Below are 18835 nucleotides of genomic sequence, written 5' to 3' on the forward strand. Positions count from 1 at the left end.
CAGTAGGGGACCTTGATTCCCTAATGCTACAAAACCTTAACTGTGAATTTTAAAGATGTTTAATGTTTATTCTATTTTCACCTAAAAATATGTTGTATCTATGAGGCACATAAAGGGAAAAGATTAACTAGCAAATTACAGCATTTTTTAAAAGAAAACAAATTTCCTTAACATTCTTGACTTAAAGGTAGCCCGCCTGTTATCATACCACATTATGACATGCTTCTATTTCATTAGAAATGGTTTTTTCTCGTGTTTGTTTTTTTTTTTTGAGACAGAGGTCTTACTCCCATGGCCCAGGCTGGAGTATAGTGGTGCTATCTCGGATCATGCAACCTTGACTTACTGAGGTCAGGTGATCCTCCCACCTCGGCCTCCTGAGTGGCTGGGGCTACAGGCATGTACCACCATACTCGGCTAATTTTTTGTATTTTTAGTAGAGATGGGGTTTCGCCATGTTGCCCAGGCTGGTCTTGAACTCCTGGGCTCAAGCAATCCACCCACCTCCGCCTCCCAAAGTGCTGGGATTACAGGCGTGAGCCACTGCATCTGTCCAGAAATGATTTTAATCCATATAAAGTTACAGATTTCTTCATGGTTATTTTCTGTAGTGCTCTGCGTTGCCTAAAACCACTGGTCCCAAAAAGCCATGTGTCCTGGTTTTTCTGAACCTTGTGTGGAATCCTTCCACACTGAATTTGGGCCAACCCTGTGATTTGCCATCACCAACAGAATCCAGTAGAAGAGATGCTGGGCTAGACTGAAGCCTAAGCTTTAAGAAGGTCTGGTGTTCTTTCCTCTTGCCTTTTTTGGAGCCATCAGTCCATTAACTAAGGTGTCTGGCTATCCTGCCGGATCACAAGGTGATCTTATGGAGGGGGTCGTGGTGATGGAGAGCAGCTCTGAGACTACACAAAAAGAGATACTCAGCCTTTCATCTGACCACAGTGAAGGCGACACGTGAAGGAAACCAGCCACAAGAGACCCAAGTGACATCATGAGAAGAACCATTCCCTGAGCCCAGTCACTGCACAGAATTGTGAGAAATAATAACGTGGCTCTTGTTTTCAACCCCTTATTGTCATTATGCAGCAAGAGAAAATAAGAACAGTAACTCCATTACCTGTATAAGCAGTTGTAATACTAAGAAGGAGCATCTCCTTGGTGACACATAACTTAAAAGACTTTTCTGTAAACAAAAAAATTTAAGAGTACTTAATTAGATTTTAGTTAATAAAACAAACATTCTAAAACATTCCTTCAAAACACCTCTTGTCAATAATGCCAGTAAACAAACACTTTGGGATAGAACTTTCAGATTAAAATGCTTAAGGCATGAACTCAATTTGCCCTATAAATAAAACGTTTATTTCAAGTGCTTAAATACATTCTACAGATGCATTTCCTCAGCACGTTTTCCAGCCCTTATAACAAAAACATGAAAAGGAGGAAAAAAAATAGAATCAAACAAAACAATGTACTTCAAAAGGCATGATTAACCGTTAGGCTCTTGAGAGAGTCAACAATCAGCAAAGCACTGACTTCCCTAAAGAATTATCATGGAGCAGCTTTAAGACTGGACTCAAGATCAGAATCACAGGGCAGCTTTTTGGCCATACAGAAGCTGGGCACCACTTCCCAAGATTCTGACTCTGTAGCTCTGAGGACTGAAACTTGCATTGTGCATATTTGTTTCTAGTCACTTTAATGTTTGTTTTTACACTGTTTATTTAGTTGAAATCTGGAATGGATAATGCATTTCTAAAAACTCTGCATTTAACTGACTTTTTTGGAACCTAATCACATTTCATAATTTAAGGACCACTACTCTAGTACACAAAACTAACAGGGGATCCAGATTTTAATTGTGATTTATCTGCTGGCCACGAAACTTACCTAAGTCACAACACTGTCCTAAATCTCTCCATATGTAAGAAAGGATACTTTTTTCTCTAATTTCATTGAACTATACTAAGAATAAATATAAGAAGACATTTTTTACCAATCATTTTCAAGTATTTCCAGGAAAAAAATACACAACCAGTGCAAAGTTTAAGACAATACTTTTAACTTAAAAAACTGCACTAGCAAAGCATGTTCATTTTATTTTATTTATTTATTTCGGTCTGTTTCTTTTTTTTTTGAGACAGAGTCTCACTTTGTCACCCAGGCTGGAGTACAGTGGCACGATCTTGGCTCACTGCAGCCTCCGCCTCTAGGGTTCAAGTGATTCTCCTGCCTCAGCCTCCTGAGTAGCTGAGATTATAGGCACACACCACCATGCCTGGCTAATTTTTTTGTACTTTTAGTAGAGACGTGGTTCTACCATGTTGGCCAGGCTGGTCTCAAACTCCTGACCTCAGGTGATCCACCCACCTCAGCCTCCCAAAGTGCTAGGATCACAGGCATGAGCCACCATGCCTGGCCGAATGTTCATTTTAGAATAATCAGAAGACTTAGCTAACAAAAAGAAATTCTAAAAGATTATCTAGTATGATCCTATTATGACATATGCATGTCATTATATATTTGTACAAACCCATAAAAGGTACCACACCAAGAGTCAATCCTAACGTAAACCATGGTCTTTAGGTGATAACGACATGTCAGTGTAGGCTCATTATAACAAATGTGCTCTGGTGGGGAACATTAATAACAGAGGGAAGTTCCATATGTATGGTATAGGGGCCACATGGGAACTCTATACTTTCTGCTCAGTTTTGCTATGAACAAAAAATGATCTAGGCCGGGTGTGGTGGCTCACGCCTGTAATCCCAGCACTTTGGGAGGCCGAGGTGGGCGGATCACCCAAGGTCAGGAGTTCGAGACCAGCCTGACCAACATGGAGAAACCCCGTCACTACTAAAAATACAAAAAAAATTAGCCAGGCATGATGGCACATGCCTGTAATCCCAGCTACTCAGGAGGCTGAGGTGAGAGAATTGCTTGAACCTGGGCGGCAGTGGTTGTGGTGAGCCAAGATCGCGCCATTGCACTCCAGCCTGGGCAACAAGAACAAAACTCCGTCTCAAAAAAAAAAAATAAAAAAATCCTAAAATTCATGGCCAGACCTGGTGGCTCATGCCTATAATCCCAACAATTTGGGAGGCTGACTTGGGAGAATCGCTTGAGCCAAGACCAGTTTGGGCAACATGGCAAAATCCTGTCTCTACAAAAAACTACAAAAATTAGCCAGGCATGGTGGTGCACACCTATAGTCCCAGCTACTTGGAAGGCTAAGATGGGAGGATCACTTGAGCCTGGGAAGTTGAGGCTGCAGTGAACTCTGATCATGCCACTGTACTCCACCCCAGGTGGCAGAGCAAGACCCTGTCTCAAAAAAAAAAAAAAAAAATGGAAATTCAAGGGACCCACAATAGCCAAAATAATATTGAAAAGTAACAAAGTTGGAGGATTCACACTTTCCGATTTCAAAACATACAGGAATCAACACAGCATGGTACTGGCATAAGGATATATCTATCTATCTAGAGATAAACCTTTATATTTACAGTCAATTGATTTTTGACAAGAGTGACAAAAAAACAGACTTTTCAGCAAATGGCGCGACAACAGGATATTGACATGCAAAAGAATAAAGCTGGATTCCTATCTCAAACCATATGTAAAAATTAACTGAAAATGAATCACAGACCTAAATGTAAGAGCTAAAACTAAAAAAATTTTTAGAAGAAAATAGAGGAGTAAATTTTCAGGACATGGGGTGAAGCAAAATCTTAGGACATCGAAAGCACACACAACAGAAGAAAAACTAAACAAATTGACTACATCGAAATTAAAAACTTTATCAAAGCCACAGTAAGATATCCCCTCACACCTGCTGGGATGGCTATTATCAAAAAGACAAAAGATAACACGTGTTGGTAAGGATGTGGAGGAAAGAGAACCCTTGTACGCTATTGGTGAGAATGTAAATTGGTACAGCGAATATGGAAAACAATATGGAAGGTCCTCAAAAAACTAAAAACATGTTATGATCCAGCAAGTCTACTTCTGGGCATATATCCAAAGGAAATGAAAGCAGTATCTCAAAGTGATAGCTGCACTCCCATGTTCATTACAGCACTATTATATGTATGTATGTGTGTATGTGTATATGTGTGTGTGTGTGTATGTGTGTGTCTGTATTAATTATATAGCAAAGACATGGAAACAACTAAGTGTCCTTAAACGGATGAATAAAGAAAATGTGGCATATACAATGGTATATTATTCAGCCTTATAAAAGGAAATCCTGCCATTTAGGGCAACACGGATGAACCTGGAGAGCATTACACTAAGTGAAATAAGCCAGACACAGAAAGACAAATACTGCATGATCTTACTTAAATGTGGAATATTAAAAAGTCAAACTCATAGACGCAGAGAGTAGCATAGTGGTTGCCGGGGCTGGAGGGTGGGGGAAATAGGGAGATGTTGGTTAAAAAGTACAAAGTGTCTGTTAGGCAGGATGAGTGAATGCTGAGGATCCAATGTACAACTTGGTGTTGACAGTTAATAACACTCTATTGTATACTTGAAATTCGGTTGGAAAGTAGATCCTAAATGTTCTCATTACACGCACAAAAAAAAGATAACTATGTGAGGTGATGGATATGTTAACTAGCTTGAGTGTGGCCATCATTTCACAATGTATACATATATCAAAACATGTGGCCGGGTGCTAGGGCTCACGCCTGTAATCCCAGCACTTCAGGAGGCAGGTGAATTGCTTGAGGCCCAGAGTTCAAGACTAGCCAGGCCAACATGGTGAAACCCCACCTCTATTAAAAATACAAAAAAATTAGCTGGGCGTGGTGGTATACCCCTGTAATCCCAGCTACTCGGGAGGCTGAGGCAGGAGAATCACTTGAAACTGGGAGGTGGGGGTTGCAGTGAGTCGAGATTGTGCCACTGCACTCCAGCCTGGGTGGCAGAGCAATACTCCATCCCAAAAAAAAACCACCAGAAAATAACTGCAAGCATGTGGAAACACTGGCAAACTCATCCTCTGCTAGTAGAAATGTAAAGTGGTGTAACAATCTGGCAGCTCCCCCATAGGCTAAGCAGTGAGATACCACATGGCCCAGCAATCCTCCATTCCTAGGTGTGTGAAGAGATCTGAAACCACATCCACACAAAAACTTGTACACGAACTTCACATGTTACTCACTGTGGGAGTTCAGTCAGGATGGTGGGGAAAATTATAAGATGCAAACCTTCTTGAAAGGCCTGGAGCGTTTGCATAAGCTCCAGTAATAAACTTAGCTGAAGGCAGCCTTGTGCCCTTAGTTAAATAAATTAGAGTAGAAACAAAGGAACGTGGGGAGTTAAAAAAAAAAAAAAAAAAAAAAAGCAAAGTGGGGAGTTTATCTAACTAGCTTGTTTACTCATGTGGTCCTAAGACTAACCTTTGATTTACTGTGGGTGTTTAATTGCTTTCTACTCGGGAAGTCCACAATGTCAATCACCCTCCAGTGGTGTTGATTCAAGCCTTTGTCAATTAATCTTTACTGAATAAATGTGAGTCTCACTAGCTGGTCAAGGCCGCAGTAGCAACGTTTTTTTTTCTTTTTTTGGAGACGGAGTCTCGCTCAGTTGCCCAGGCTGGAGTGCAGTGGCGCAATCTCGGCTCACTGCAAGCTCTGCCTCCTCAGTTTATGCCGTTCTCCTGCTTCAGCCTGGGACTACAGGCACCCACCACTACGCCCAGCTAATTTTTTTGTATTTTTAGTAGAGACGGGGTTTCACCATGTTAGCCAGGACGGTCTCGATCCCCAACTGTTTACAGCACTCTGCGTGGAGTCTATAAGCTGCCCACATGCTCAGCCAAACTGGCAAAGCAGAATATCTGTATGTCAGTGTACTTTATTCATCCGTTGTTGGGTCGGGGTCTGCAGGACAGACCCCTGAAACTCATAATACATAAAATATAGAAATGACTCAAATTTTATAATGTATTGTGACATGAATGAGCCTTGAAACCATTATGTTAAAAGAAACCAGGCACAAAAGACCACATGTTGTACGATTCTATTTACATAAAATGTCCAGAATAGGCAAATCTATAGACAGAAAGTAGAGGAATGGTTGCAATAGTAGTGAAAGGGGAGAAAGCGGAAGTGCCTTAGGGAGGTCAGATTAGGAGGCTGGAATGAGAAGTGACTCTAACGTGCATAGGGAAAATGCTCTAAAATTGAGTAAAGTGATAGTTCAGTTACGCTACTCTGAATATAGTAAATTGTACTGAATTTGCAATGGATTCTTTAAATTGATTAAATGGGTGAATCGTATGGTATATGAATTATATCTCAATTTAAAAAAGCAGAATCTAACACCTTAATGAATCTCCTTCCAGACTTCTTCTATGCATTTTTTACAAAAACAAATTCTACTATATATACTCTATTTCATAATTTGTTTTCACATAATATACAGCAGAATTTTTTGAACATTCACAGAGATAATTTTTATGGCTAGGGTAATCTATTATATAGATGTACTAATGTCTAACAGTTGAATACTTAAATTATTTCCAGTATCTCACTACTATAAACATCTTAGTAGCTAGATCTTGCCACAATATTTAATTATTTCCTGAGGATAATCTTATTAGTGAAATTGGTTATTCCACTGGGGCAAAGGTTATAAACATTTTTATCGCTTTTGATACCTAATGACAAATCACTTTTTATAAAGTAATACAAGTATATATCAGCAATGTAGTCCTTCCCGAGACAGAGCCTTGCTCTTGTCATCCAGGCTGGAGCGCAATGGCACGATCTCGGCTCACTGCAACCTCTGCCTCCCAGGTTCAAGCGATTCTCCTGCCTCAGCCTCCTGAGCAGCTGGGATTACAGGCGCTCACCACCACGCCCAGCTAATTTTTGTATTTTTAGTAGAGATGGGGTTTTGCCATGTTGGCCAGGCTGGTCTCGAACTCCTGACCTGATCCGCCCACCTCGGCCTCTCAAAGTGCTGGGATTACAGGCGTGAGCCACTGTGCCCGGCCAGCAATGTAGTCTTATGCATGTAATTACCTGTCCCCCCGCCCATAATATTGAGAATTATGTTTTATCTTTTGAAATCCGATAGAAACTGTTTCCGGCCAGGAACAGTCGCTCAGGCCTATAATCCCAGCACTTTGGGAGGCAAAGGCGATCAGATCACCTGAGGTCAGGAGTTCAAGACTAGCCTGGCCAACATGACAAACCCCATTTCTACTAAAAATACAAAAATTAGCCAGGTGTGGTGGTGTTCACCTGTAATCCCAGCCACTCAGGAGCCTGAGGCAGGAGAATCCCTTGAACCCAAGAGGCAGAGGTTGCAGTGAGCTGAGATCACACCACTGCACTCCAGCCTGGGTGACAAGAGCAAAACTCCCGAGACTCCGTTTAAAAAAAAAAAAGAAAGAAAACTGTTTCTAATTTGCACTTTACTTACACAGTTGACCCTTGAACAACATGCGTTTGAACTTCAGGGGTCCACTTCTGTGCAGACTCTCTTCTACCTCTGCCAACCGAGACAGCAAGACCAACCCCCTCCCTCCTCCTCCTTCTCATTGTGATGATGAGGATGAAGATCCAGATGATCCACTTCCACTCAACAAACAGTAAATATAGTTTCTCTTCCTTACAATTTTTTCTTTTTTTTTTGAGACAGAGTTTAGCTCTTTTGCCCAGGCTGGAGTGAAGTGGCATGGCTCACTGCAACCTCTGCCCTGCCACCACCCCCACCTTGGGGTTCAAGCAATTCTCCTGCCTCAGCCTCCCGAGTAGCTGGGATTATAGGCGCCAGCCACCATGCCCGGCTAATTTTTGTATTTTTAGTAGAGACGGAGTTTCGCCATGTTGGCCAGGCTGGTCTCGAACTCCTGACCTTAGGTGATCTGCCAGCCTCAGCCTCCCAAAGTGCTGAAATAACAGGCGTGAGCCACCATGCCCAGCCTCCTTATGATTTTCTTAATATTTTCTTTTCTCTAGCTTACTTTATTATGTCTACAGTATATAATACGTATAGAAAACATGTGTAGCTCATGCCTGTAATCCCAGCACTTTGGGAGGCTGGGTGGGTGGATCACTTGAGGTCAGGAGTTCAAGACCAGTCTGGCCAACATGGTGAAACCCCATCTCTACTAAAAATAACAACAACAACAAAAAAGGCCGGTCGCGGTGGCTCACACATGTAATCCCAGCACTTTGGGAGGCCAAGGCAGGCGGATCACGAGATCAGGAGATCGAGACCATCCTGGTTAACACGGTGAAACCCCATCTCCAGCAAAAGTACAAAAAAACGTTAGCCAGGCATGGTGGCACATACCTGTAGTCCCTGCTACTCAAGAGGCTGAGGCAAGAGAATCGCTTAAACCTTGGAGGCGGAGGTTGCAGTGAGCTGAGATCGCACCACTGTACTCCAGCCTGGGTGACAGAGCCAGACTACGTCTCAAAAAAAAGAAAAATACAAAACATTTAGCTAGGCATGGTGTTGGGCGCCTGTAATCCCAGCTACTCGGGGGACTGAGGCAGGAGAATCACTTGAACCCAGGAGGTGGAGATTGTAGTGAGCTGAGATAGAACCACTGCACTCCAGCCTGGGTGACAGAGTGCCAGTCCATCTCAAAAAAAAAAAAAAAAAAGAAAAAGAAATATATTTTATTTTTTTGAGACAAGTTCTTGCTCTGTCACCCAGGCTGGAATGTAGTGGTATGATCATAATTCTCTGCAGCCTCAATCTCCCAGGCTCAATTGAGTCTCCTGCCTCAGCCCTCCAAGTATTAATAGCTGGAACGTGCCACCATTCCCAGCTAATTTTTATTTTTTTTTAATTTTTAGTAGAGATAAGGTCTCACTGTGTTGCTCAGGCTGGTCTCGAACTCCTGAGCTCAAGTGATCCTCCCACCTTTGGCCTCCCAAAGTGCTGGTATTACAGGTGTGAGCCACTGTGCCTGACTCAAAATATGTGTTAATCAACTGCTTATGTTATCAGTAAGGCTTCCAGTGAACAGTGACCTTAGTTAAGTTTTGGGGGAGTCAAAAGTTATATGTGGATTTTCAACTGTGTGTGGCGGGGGTAGGGGTGTGTGGAATGGAGTGTCCATGCCCCACACTTTTCGAGGGTCAATTATACTTAAGTTATAACAATTTTTTTCCATATTTGTAAAATGCCTATTTTCTACTGGAGGGTTTATGCTATTCTTATTGGTTCATAACAGCTCTTTATCACATATTGCAAATATTTTCCCCAGATTTTCCTTGTCGTTTCAAGTTTGTTAGGTTGTGCTGACTGAAGTTTTACATTTATTTTCTTCAGTCACTTTTTTTTGAGATCTGGTCTCGCTCTGTGCCCACGCTGGAGTGCAGTGGCGCCATCACTGTTTACTGTAGCCTTGACCTCCAGGGCTCAAGCAATCCTTCCATCTCAGCCTCCCAAGTAGTTGGGGCTGCAAGTGCATGCCCCAAAACCCAGCTAATTTTTGTACTTTTTGTAGAGAGGTGCACCATGTTGCCCAGACTAGTCTCGAACTCCTGGGCTCAAGTAATCCCCCCATCACCTTGGCTTCCCAAAGTGCTGGGATTACAGGCATGAGCCACTGTGCCCAGCCTCAATTACTTTTATAGCTTCATTTTTACATTTAACCTTTAATCTACTGTAAGTTTTAATATAAAGTGAAGTATGGATCTATATATTTTTCTATGCAGTCAGCTATCTAACCTTGCTTAAGACCCACTTTTATTGTATCCTATATTCCTCTATGAGCATGGGCCTGATTCTAGACTTTGTTTTATTGGTCTTGCTATTCTGATGTTTGCAAATGAATCCTTAATAGGTTTTAGTGTTTACTAGGATAAGTCTCTTGCCTCCTTTGAGAACATTTTTTTTTTTTTTGAGACACAGTCTCGCTCTATCACCCAGGCTGGAGTGCAATGGTGTGATCTTGGCTCACTGCAACCTCTGCCTCCTGGGTTCAAGCAAATCTCTGCCTCAGCCTCCCAAGTAGCTGAGATTACAGGCACCCACCACCATGCCTGGCTAATTTTTTTTGTATTTTTAGTAGAGACAGGGTTTCACCATCATGGCCAGGTTGGTCTTGAACTCCTGACCTCGTGATCCACCCGCCTTGACCTCCCAAAGTGCTGGGATTACAGGCATGAGCCGCTGTGCCCGGCCTGAGAACATTTTCTTGGTTGTTTTCAGACATTCATCCTAGCAGATGAACTTTAGCACTGTTTCCTCAAGATCAAAAAATAAATGTTTAAAAACTTTGCGAACATATTTTTTTTTTTTTTTTTGAGACGGAGTCTCGCTCTGTCACCCAGGCTGGAGTGCAGTGGCGCAATCTCAGCTCACTGCAAGCTCCGCCTCCCGGGTTCACGCCATTCTCCTGCCTCAGCCTCTCCCAGTAGCTGGGACTACAGGCGCCCGCCACCACGCCCGGCTAATTTTTTGTATTTTTAGTAGAGACGGGGTTTCACCGTGGTCTCGATCTCTTGACCTCGTGATCCACCCGCCTCGGCCTCCCAAAGTGCTGGGATTACAAGCGTGAGCCACCACGCCAGGCCTTCGAACATATTTTAGAAGCACACTAAACGTATAAATTCAGTTCGGAAATTAAGTGCTTTTAGATAGTATGTAGGAACCTTCTCTGTACAACATCCATCATAGCCCCAACCACAGGAATGTCATGATTAATTAATAAATGAAGCACTGGCCACACACAGGCCACATGAAGCCTTGCCATTCACTCTCCCTCTCTCCCTGTGCCTCTGGCTCCCTTGCTACCTCATGACTTCCTGTTGTGCCCCAATTGCCCAGGAACTGGCCCCTGAGTCTACTCTCCCTGCAGCACCCTATGTGCCATACCTCATTTGGCTGCTGCCTTGCTTCTCCCTCTTCAAACCTGACAGCCCAATATCCTATGACAAGTTACTCCTATCAAGTAACTGACCAGCTCCGTAATGCAAAGCATGTGGCCCAAAATGTGTCAGTGCCTCCTTTTACAGACAGAGTTGAGGCAAAGTCTGTCCAACTGTCTAGTTGAGATGTCCTGAATCAGGTTAACATTAACAGACAGCCAGAGGGGGATCTATGATGCAGCAGCCTCACCATGGCTGGGGACACCATCCCATAAGCCAGGTCATCTACCTCCCTTTAAACTCCAAGCTCACCAAGTAAGCCAATGTGGCTTTCTAGCCTGCTGACAACAAGAAGGAAATATCCATGAAAGGGCTCACTAAGAAATGTCAAGTGCCATCAAAAACGGTTAAATTGCCATTTCTATGAGTTTAGCTTGAGTCCTTTTCCCCTCCGGCCTCTGTGATCAATAATGGGTATTCTTTTTTTTTTTTTTTTCTGAGATGGAGTCTCACTCTGTCACCCAAGCTGGAGTGCAATCTCGGCTCACTGCAACCTCCACCTCCCAGGCTCAAGCGATTCTCCAGCCTCAGCCTCCTAAGTAGCTGGGATTACAGGCACCCGCCACCACGCCTGGCTAATTTTTGTATTTTCAGTAGAGACGGGGTTTCACCATGTTGGCCAGGCTGGTCTCGAATGCTGGACCTCAAGTGATCCTCCCACTTCAGCCTCCCAAAGTGATGGCATTATAGGCATGAGCCACTGCACCCGGCCTAATAATGGGTATCCTGACGGACAAGTTTCTAGGCCTGCAAAGATGAAAGCCAAACTTTTGATAGTGATTGACCTCCTACCTTGCTAAAGGAGTCAGAGTATAGTCCTTTTAATTATCACGTGTGGCTCAATTTATAATTATAAATGTATTCCCGAGCCAGGTGTGGTGGCTCATGCCTATAATTCCCACACTCTGGGAGGCCGAGGCGGGTGGATCACTTGAGGTCAGGAGTTTGAGACCAGCCTAGCCAAAATGGAGAAACCCTGTCTCTACTAAAAAATGCAAAAATTAGCTGGGCGTGGTGGCATGTGCCTGTAGTCCCAGTTACTCGGGAGGCTGAGGCAGGAGAATCACTCGAACTCGTGAGGCAGAGGTTGCAGTGAGCCAAGATGGTGCCAGTGCACTCCAGCCTGGGCAACAGAGCATGACTCTGTCTCAAAAAAAAAAAAAAAAAAGGCCGGGTGCAGTGGCTCATGCCTGTAATCCCAGCAATTTGGGAGGCCAGGGCAGGTGGATCACCCGAGGTCGGGAGTTCGAGACCAGCCTAACCAACATGGAGAAACCCCGTCTCTACTAAAAATACAAAAATTAGCCAGGTGTGGTGGCACATGCCTGTAATCCCAGCTACTTGGGAGGCTGAGGCAGGAGAATCGCTTGAACCCAGGAGGTGGAGGTTGTGGTGAGCTGAGATCGCGCCATTGTACTCCAGCCTGGGCAACAAGAGCAAAACTCCATCTCAAAAAAAAAAAAAAAAAAAATATATATATATATATACACACACACACACACACACACACATACATATATACATATACACATATATACATATATATACACACACATATATGTAAAAAACTATGAATATATTCCTGAAACAATATACTACGTATAGAAGGCTCAGACTCCCACGCCCATAAACCCTTTCTAAAAAAAGAAGCTACAGGCATTCCTGGCCAAGAGTTAACATGCTTTGTGTCATATGAGCCAGGTCATGGCTGATTAGATCAAGAATTTGCACTCCAGCCCAAGGCAACCTAGAAACTAATCATAGGTACTCAAGGGCCACAAGGGCCATATGTCATTAACGCCCTGTGACCTACAATAGGCTTAATGAATACACATGGCCCCAAAAGGCTGCTCCCTTCTTGAGAATAACTGCCCCAGTCAGCCCTTTCCTGGGAAGACAAAGAAGCTGAGAGAGCCATAGGCAGAAGCAAAAGGGACTCACTGGAAGTTTCTGAAGGAAATTATGAGAATCTGGCTCAAATCCCAACTCAGCCACCTACTAACTGGTTGACCTTGGGTAAATTATTTAATTTTTTTTTTTGAGACAGTCTCACGGCTGCCCAGGCTAGAGTGCAGTGGTGCGATATCAGCTCAGTGCAACCTCCACCTCCTGGGTTCAAGCGATTCTCTTGCCTCAGTCTCCCGAATAGTTGGGACCACAGGCGCACGCCACCACATCTGACTAATTTTGTATTTTTAGTAGAGACGGGGTTTCGCCATGTTGGCCAGGCTGGTCTCAAACTCCTGACCTCAAGTGATCCACTCACCATGACCTCCCAAAGTGCTGGCATTACAGGTGTGAGCCACCATGCCTGGCCCTTAAATTATTTAATTTCTCTAAGCCTCAGTTTTCTGTTCTGTTAAACCGAGACAATGATAGGTGTGTATTATATAATACTCGTAGAATTGTGAGAATTACATAGAGTAAAAAACAAAGAATTCAGCAGAGTCTTTGGCCAGGAAGACTTCTCAATGCATGAACATGATTAGTCTTACTACCTTCTGGGTCACTGGAACTACTGCTTTGCTCCAAGAAGTAGCAAGCAACCTGCTCTTTTTTTTTATATAAAATTTGCCAGGAGATAGAGTCTCCCTCTGTCACCCAGGCTGAAATGCAGTGGGGGCAATCTTGACTCACTACAACCTCCACCTCCCAGGTTCAAGCAATTCTCCTGCCTCAGCCTCCTGAGTAGCTGGGACTACAGATGTACGCCACCACGCCTGGCAAATTTTTTATATTTTTAGTAGAGAAGAGGTTTCACCATGTTGGCCTGGCTGGTCTCGAACTCCTGACCTCAGGTGATCTGCCTGCCTTGGACTCCCAAAGTGCTGAGATTACAGGCTTGAGTCACTGCGCCCAGCCACAATCTGCTCTTAATTACCCTGCAAAAATCCCAGGAGACTCTCAACCTCAGCGAGAACCTGAGTGCTGTGCAGCCTCTTTCCACTTCCCTCACACACCTGGGCAGGTGGGCAGTCATACCATCATCCATCCCTTACAACCCCCATGTTAGAGAGATGTTGATAAGGAAGATCAATATATTTCAGAGCAGCATACCTGGAAAAATGCAAACCCTGGGGTGTCATCAATCCAAAGTTACCAGGGAAAAGGGGAAAGGCAAATGCCGAAGTTGTTCCTGAACAGTTCTTGCATTTCAGATACAGAAAATACTTACTAAAAGCATCTACTGCCTTTGTCAGATTGTTCTGGGCAGACCTGAGAAAATAAAATTTGAAAAAGAAGTTTTTCTTTTTGAAAATAAAAGAACAAAAATAAGATCACATTTTCATTTACGTTCGTAAAAACCCTGTCCTATACCAGGTCTCAGATGCATTTCCAGTGACTCGAATGCTCCTTGCCTCAGGGTGTCCCTCATGGCCACGCCCTCGCTCCAGGTGTTTAAAGTCCCACCTGGGCACTTCTCTATTAACTATGGAAGACGATTCTTTCAGATTACACTTACTGTACATGTTTACGCACGTCTTTCTCAGAAATGATACTTCAGGCAGTACAGAAATATCTTCTATCCTGTTACTTTCATTTTCTTTCTTTCTTTCTTTTTTGAGACAGGGTGGCACTGCATCTCCCAGGCTGGAGTGCTGTGATGCAATCTCGGCTCACTGCAACCCCCACCTCGCAGGCTGAGGTGATCCTCCTACCAGCCATCCTCCCACCTCAGCCTCCTGAGCTGGGATTACAGGTGGGTCCCACCACACCCAGCTAATTTTTTGTAATTTTGGTAGAGACGGGGTCTCACCATGTTGCCCAGGCTGGTCCTGAACTTCTGAGCTCAAGTGATCCACCTGCCTCAGCATCCTAAAGTGCTGGGATCACAGGCATGAGCCACCACACCTGGCCTATCCTGTTACCTTCAAACTGTGAAAATAATCTGTGAGTACTCAATATTCTACCGCCCTTACTATGAAAAATAAGTTCTTTGGCATTAAAACCTGTCAGAGACTTTTGTTATTTTCTGCATCCTGAGAGGTGGTTGCTTTGGATGTGGTATCATGAAGGCTTTCTTGAAGTTAGCTTTCATTCATCTCCTTGCTGCTATGACTGTTTGGGTATCGAGAACCAAGAGACGCTGACAGGTACTGTACCCTCAATTGGCTTCACATCAAAATTCAAGCACTGACAGGTGACAACTGCTATGTGCTTTCTGATGAAGTGTTTTTGGGAACTGGATGTCCTGTAACCAACATGTGACAAGATTTTTTTTTTTTTAAATATGGAATGCTTCACGAATTTGCATGTCATCCTTGTGCGCAGTGGCCATGCTAATCTCTGTATTGTTCCAATTTTAGTATTTGTGCTGCCGAAGTGAGCACAAGATTTTTATATATGTTTCTATACCAACAATGGCATCAAATCTCAGATTTTAAAAGGGAAGGGTATTTTAAAATCTATACTAATATTTACCTTCGGAACATTACCAAGGCAAGGATTCATGCCTATCTCCTGCCCTGCTGAGAGAGGTGGGTCTTCATTGTAACCTGCAATTTCATTTATCCATACAAGGCAGGTCAAATCACAGACTTGGGCAGGGTGCAGTGGCTTACGCCTGGAATCCCAGCACTTTGGGAGGCCAAGACGGGCTGATCACTTGAGGGCAGATTACTTGAGGTCAGGAGTTTCAGATCAGCCTGGCCAACATGGCGAAACTCTATCTCTACTAAAAATACAAAAAAATGTAGCAGGGTGTGGTGGTGCACCCCTGTAATCCCAGCTACTCAGGAGGCCGACATGAGAATCGCTTGAACCCGGGAGGCGGAGGTTGCAGTGAACCGAGATCACGCCACTGCACTCCAGCCTGGGCAACAGAGCAAGATTCCATCTCAAAAAACAAAAAAAAAAATCCCTGACTTTTCCAGTTTACTAAGACTACTGCCGAAACACTACTGAGTGCTTGAAATCATGCTCCAAAGCTTAAAACGTTATTTTTCTTATTCATCCACGAAGATTGATGAAGTCAAGGAAGTGCCTAACATTAGATCATTGTACATCCTATGTCTCATTTTCTCTTCAATAGGAAACGGAAGTGGGTTATATAAGGTGATATACAGAGCAACTGCAGCTGTCTGAGGACTGAGCAACAACACGCCTAAGCTATAATACTGAGGATGGCAGAGTTCTTATTGATACCATGTGCCTTCATTCATCTGCAATTTTCATAAAGCAGACATTTCCTTCTATGATTCCTTTGGAGAAATAAGTTTTTTTTCTTTTTTTAGACGGAGTCTCGCTCTGTTGCCCAGGCTGGAGTGCAGTGGCACGATCTCGGCCCACTGCAAGCTCCACCTCCTGGGTTCACGCCATTCTCCTGCCTCAGCCTCCCAAGTAGCTGGGACTACAGGCGCCTGCCACCATGCCCGGCTAATTTTTTGTATTTTTAGTAGAGACGGGGTTTCACCGTGTTAGCCAGGATGGTCTCGATCTCCTGACCTCGTGATCTGCCCGCCTCGGCCTCCCAAAGTGGTGGGATTACAGGCGTGAGCCACCGTGCCCGGCTGGAGAAATAAGTTTTTAATTATACTAGAATCATATTCAATAACACTCTTCAGAACCATGAATGCCCTCCTTGTGACATGGCTGGGACGCACAATGATCTACTGGTTGAAACAAGGGATTTGGAGTCAGAGGCCTGGCTTTGCCACTAATTAGTTGTGTGATTTTAGACGAGTGACTTCATTTCTCCAAGTATTATTTCCTCATTCATCAAATAGGGATGGCTACGACTTACCCGTGGGAATTAAATAAGATGATGCAAGTTAAGCATAATTGTTAATAAGATTATAAGAAAGTTTTTAAAAAATATTTTTTCCTTAATTTTTAAAGATTTTTCTTTTCCTTTTTTTTTTTTTTTTTGAGACCAAGTTTTGCTCTGTCATCAGGCTGGAATGCACTGGCACAATCATGGCTCAGTGTAGCCTTGACTTCCTGGGCTCAAGTGATCCTCCTGCCTCAGCCTCCCGAGTAACTGGGACTACAGGCATGCACCACCATGCCTGGCTAATTTTTAAATTTTTGCAGAGATAGGGTTCCACGAGGTTGCCAGGCTGGTCTGGAACTCTGGGCTCAGTGATCCTCTGACTTCAGCCTCCCAAAGTGTTGGGATTACAGGTGTGAACCACCACACCCATCCTAGAAAGATTTTTTTTTTTTTTCTTGAGACGATGTCTTGCTCTGTCACCCAGGCTGGAGTGCAGTGGCGCGATCTTGGCTCACTGCAATCTCCGCCTCCCGGGTTCACGCCATTCTCCTGCCTCAGCCTCCCAAGTTGCTGGGACTACAGGCGCCCGCAACTACGCCCACCTAATTTTTTTGTATTTGTAGGGGAGACGGGGTTTCCACCATGTTAGCCAGGATAGTCTCGATCTCTTGACCTTGTGATCTGCCCGCCTCGGCCTCCCAAAGTGCTGGGATTACAGGTGTGAGACACCGCGCCCAGCCAAAAGATTTTTGAAAGATTACGTTTCTCGCCTGTAATCCCAGCACTCTGGGAGGCCAAGGCGGGTGGACCACTTGAGGTAAGGAATTTGAGACCAGCCTGGCCAACATGGTGAAACCCCATCTCTACTAAAAATACAAAAATTAGCCGGGCGTGGCAGGTGCCTGTAATCTCAGCTACCTGGGAGGCCGAGGCAGGAGAATCACTTGAACATGGGAGGCGGAGGTTGCAGTGAACCTAGATCATGTCACTGCACTCCAGCCTGGGGAGAGAGCGAGACTCCGTATCAAAAGAAAAAAAAAAGATTACATTTCCTATCCTAACAGCCAAGTCTACTCCTGTATCTCTAAATGGCATTTTTACCAAAAAAAGTAATGTAAAGAAGATTTTGTTAACTTAAGAAATAAAAGGAATCTAATGGTGAGCCAATTAAGTTAAAAAATTACTAAAACACAGCCAGGCGCGGTGGCTTGTGCCTGTAATCCCCAGCACTTTGGGAGGCGGAGGCGGACGGATCATGAGGTCAGGAGATCGAGACCATCCTGGCTAACAAGGTGAAACTCAGTCTCTACTAAAAATACAAAAAATTAGCCGGGCATGTGGCGGGCACCTGTAGTCCCAGCTACTCAGGAGGCTGAGACAGGAGAATGGCGTGAACCTGGGAGGCGGAGCTTGCAGTGAGCCGAGTTCACGCCACTGCACTCCAGCCTAGGCGACAGAGTGAGACTCTGTCTCAAAAAAAAAAAAAAATTACTAACACACAAAACAATAGTGTGCTCTAACCAGCAAGAAAACTTTTTTCCTCATCATAAAACTCATGCCTTCCCTGGAAGCAAATACTATTTAGACGCCATTAATTGGTAGTACCCTCATTTTATACTTGGATAGGGTCCCATGCAGGATTCCAATATTTTACCCTTCAGGCCCCAATTAACTGATTTATACTCTACGGACCACTAAAATACAATAATTCAGCTGCAAATCACTTCAAATTTAATTCAGTGAGTTGTCTACCATTTAAGTTAGATCACTGTCAGTCCTCTCTCGAACCCTCCAATGGCTTACCATCCCACTCCAGGTAAAAGCCACACCTGGCTCACCTCTTTCAGGCCCTGACTTAAATGTTACTTTCTCAGCCTGCCCAACTCTATAACTGCAACAGCTCCCCTTCCACCCTCCACCCTCATATTTCTCTATTGCTTCTCTGCTTTTTTTTTTTTTTTTTTTTTGAGACAGTCTCACTCTATCACCCAAGCTAGAGTGCTGTGGCGCAATTTTGGCTCACTGCAACCTCCGACTCCCTGGTTCAAGCAATTCTCCTACCTCAGCCTCCTGAGTAGCTGGGATTACAGGCATGTGCCACCACACCAGGCTAATTTTTGTATTTTTAGTAGAGACGGAGTTTCACCATGTTGGCCAGGATGGTCTCAATCCCCTGACCTCGAGATCCGCCCACCTCGGCCTCCCAAAG

The 18835-nt window shown here is 44.0% G+C and overlaps 1 protein-coding gene and 1 non-coding gene across 13 annotated transcripts in view; both read right to left on the reverse strand.

Moving 5' to 3' along the window:
* Positions 1-18835, reverse strand: part of MFSD11 (major facilitator superfamily domain containing 11) — a 132203-nt gene that overhangs the window by 99829 nt on the left and 13539 nt on the right. For all 12 annotated transcript variants that reach the window (XR_009210113.1, XR_009210116.1, XR_009210112.1 and 9 more), the window contains 2 exons: positions 14089-14129; positions 1124-1189 (listed from right to left, as the gene is read on the reverse strand). Coding sequence is in view for 7 of the 12 variants with exons in the window: in XM_058429028.1 (XP_058285011.1) it covers positions 1124-1189; positions 14089-14129 (107 nt within the window). In the remaining 5 variants the exon portion in view is untranslated. The remainder of the gene's footprint in view (positions 1-1123; positions 1190-14088; positions 14130-18835) is intronic.
* On the reverse strand, positions 15139-15244 carry LOC116484319 (U6 spliceosomal RNA). The gene has a single exon (XR_004252502.1). It is a non-coding gene; the product is annotated as a U6 spliceosomal RNA (small nuclear RNA).

Source organism: Hylobates moloch, unplaced genomic scaffold (assembly GCF_009828535.3).
Source record: "Hylobates moloch isolate HMO894 unplaced genomic scaffold, HMol_V3 SCAFFOLD_15, whole genome shotgun sequence".
NCBI lineage: Eukaryota > Metazoa > Chordata > Mammalia > Primates > Hylobatidae > Hylobates > Hylobates moloch.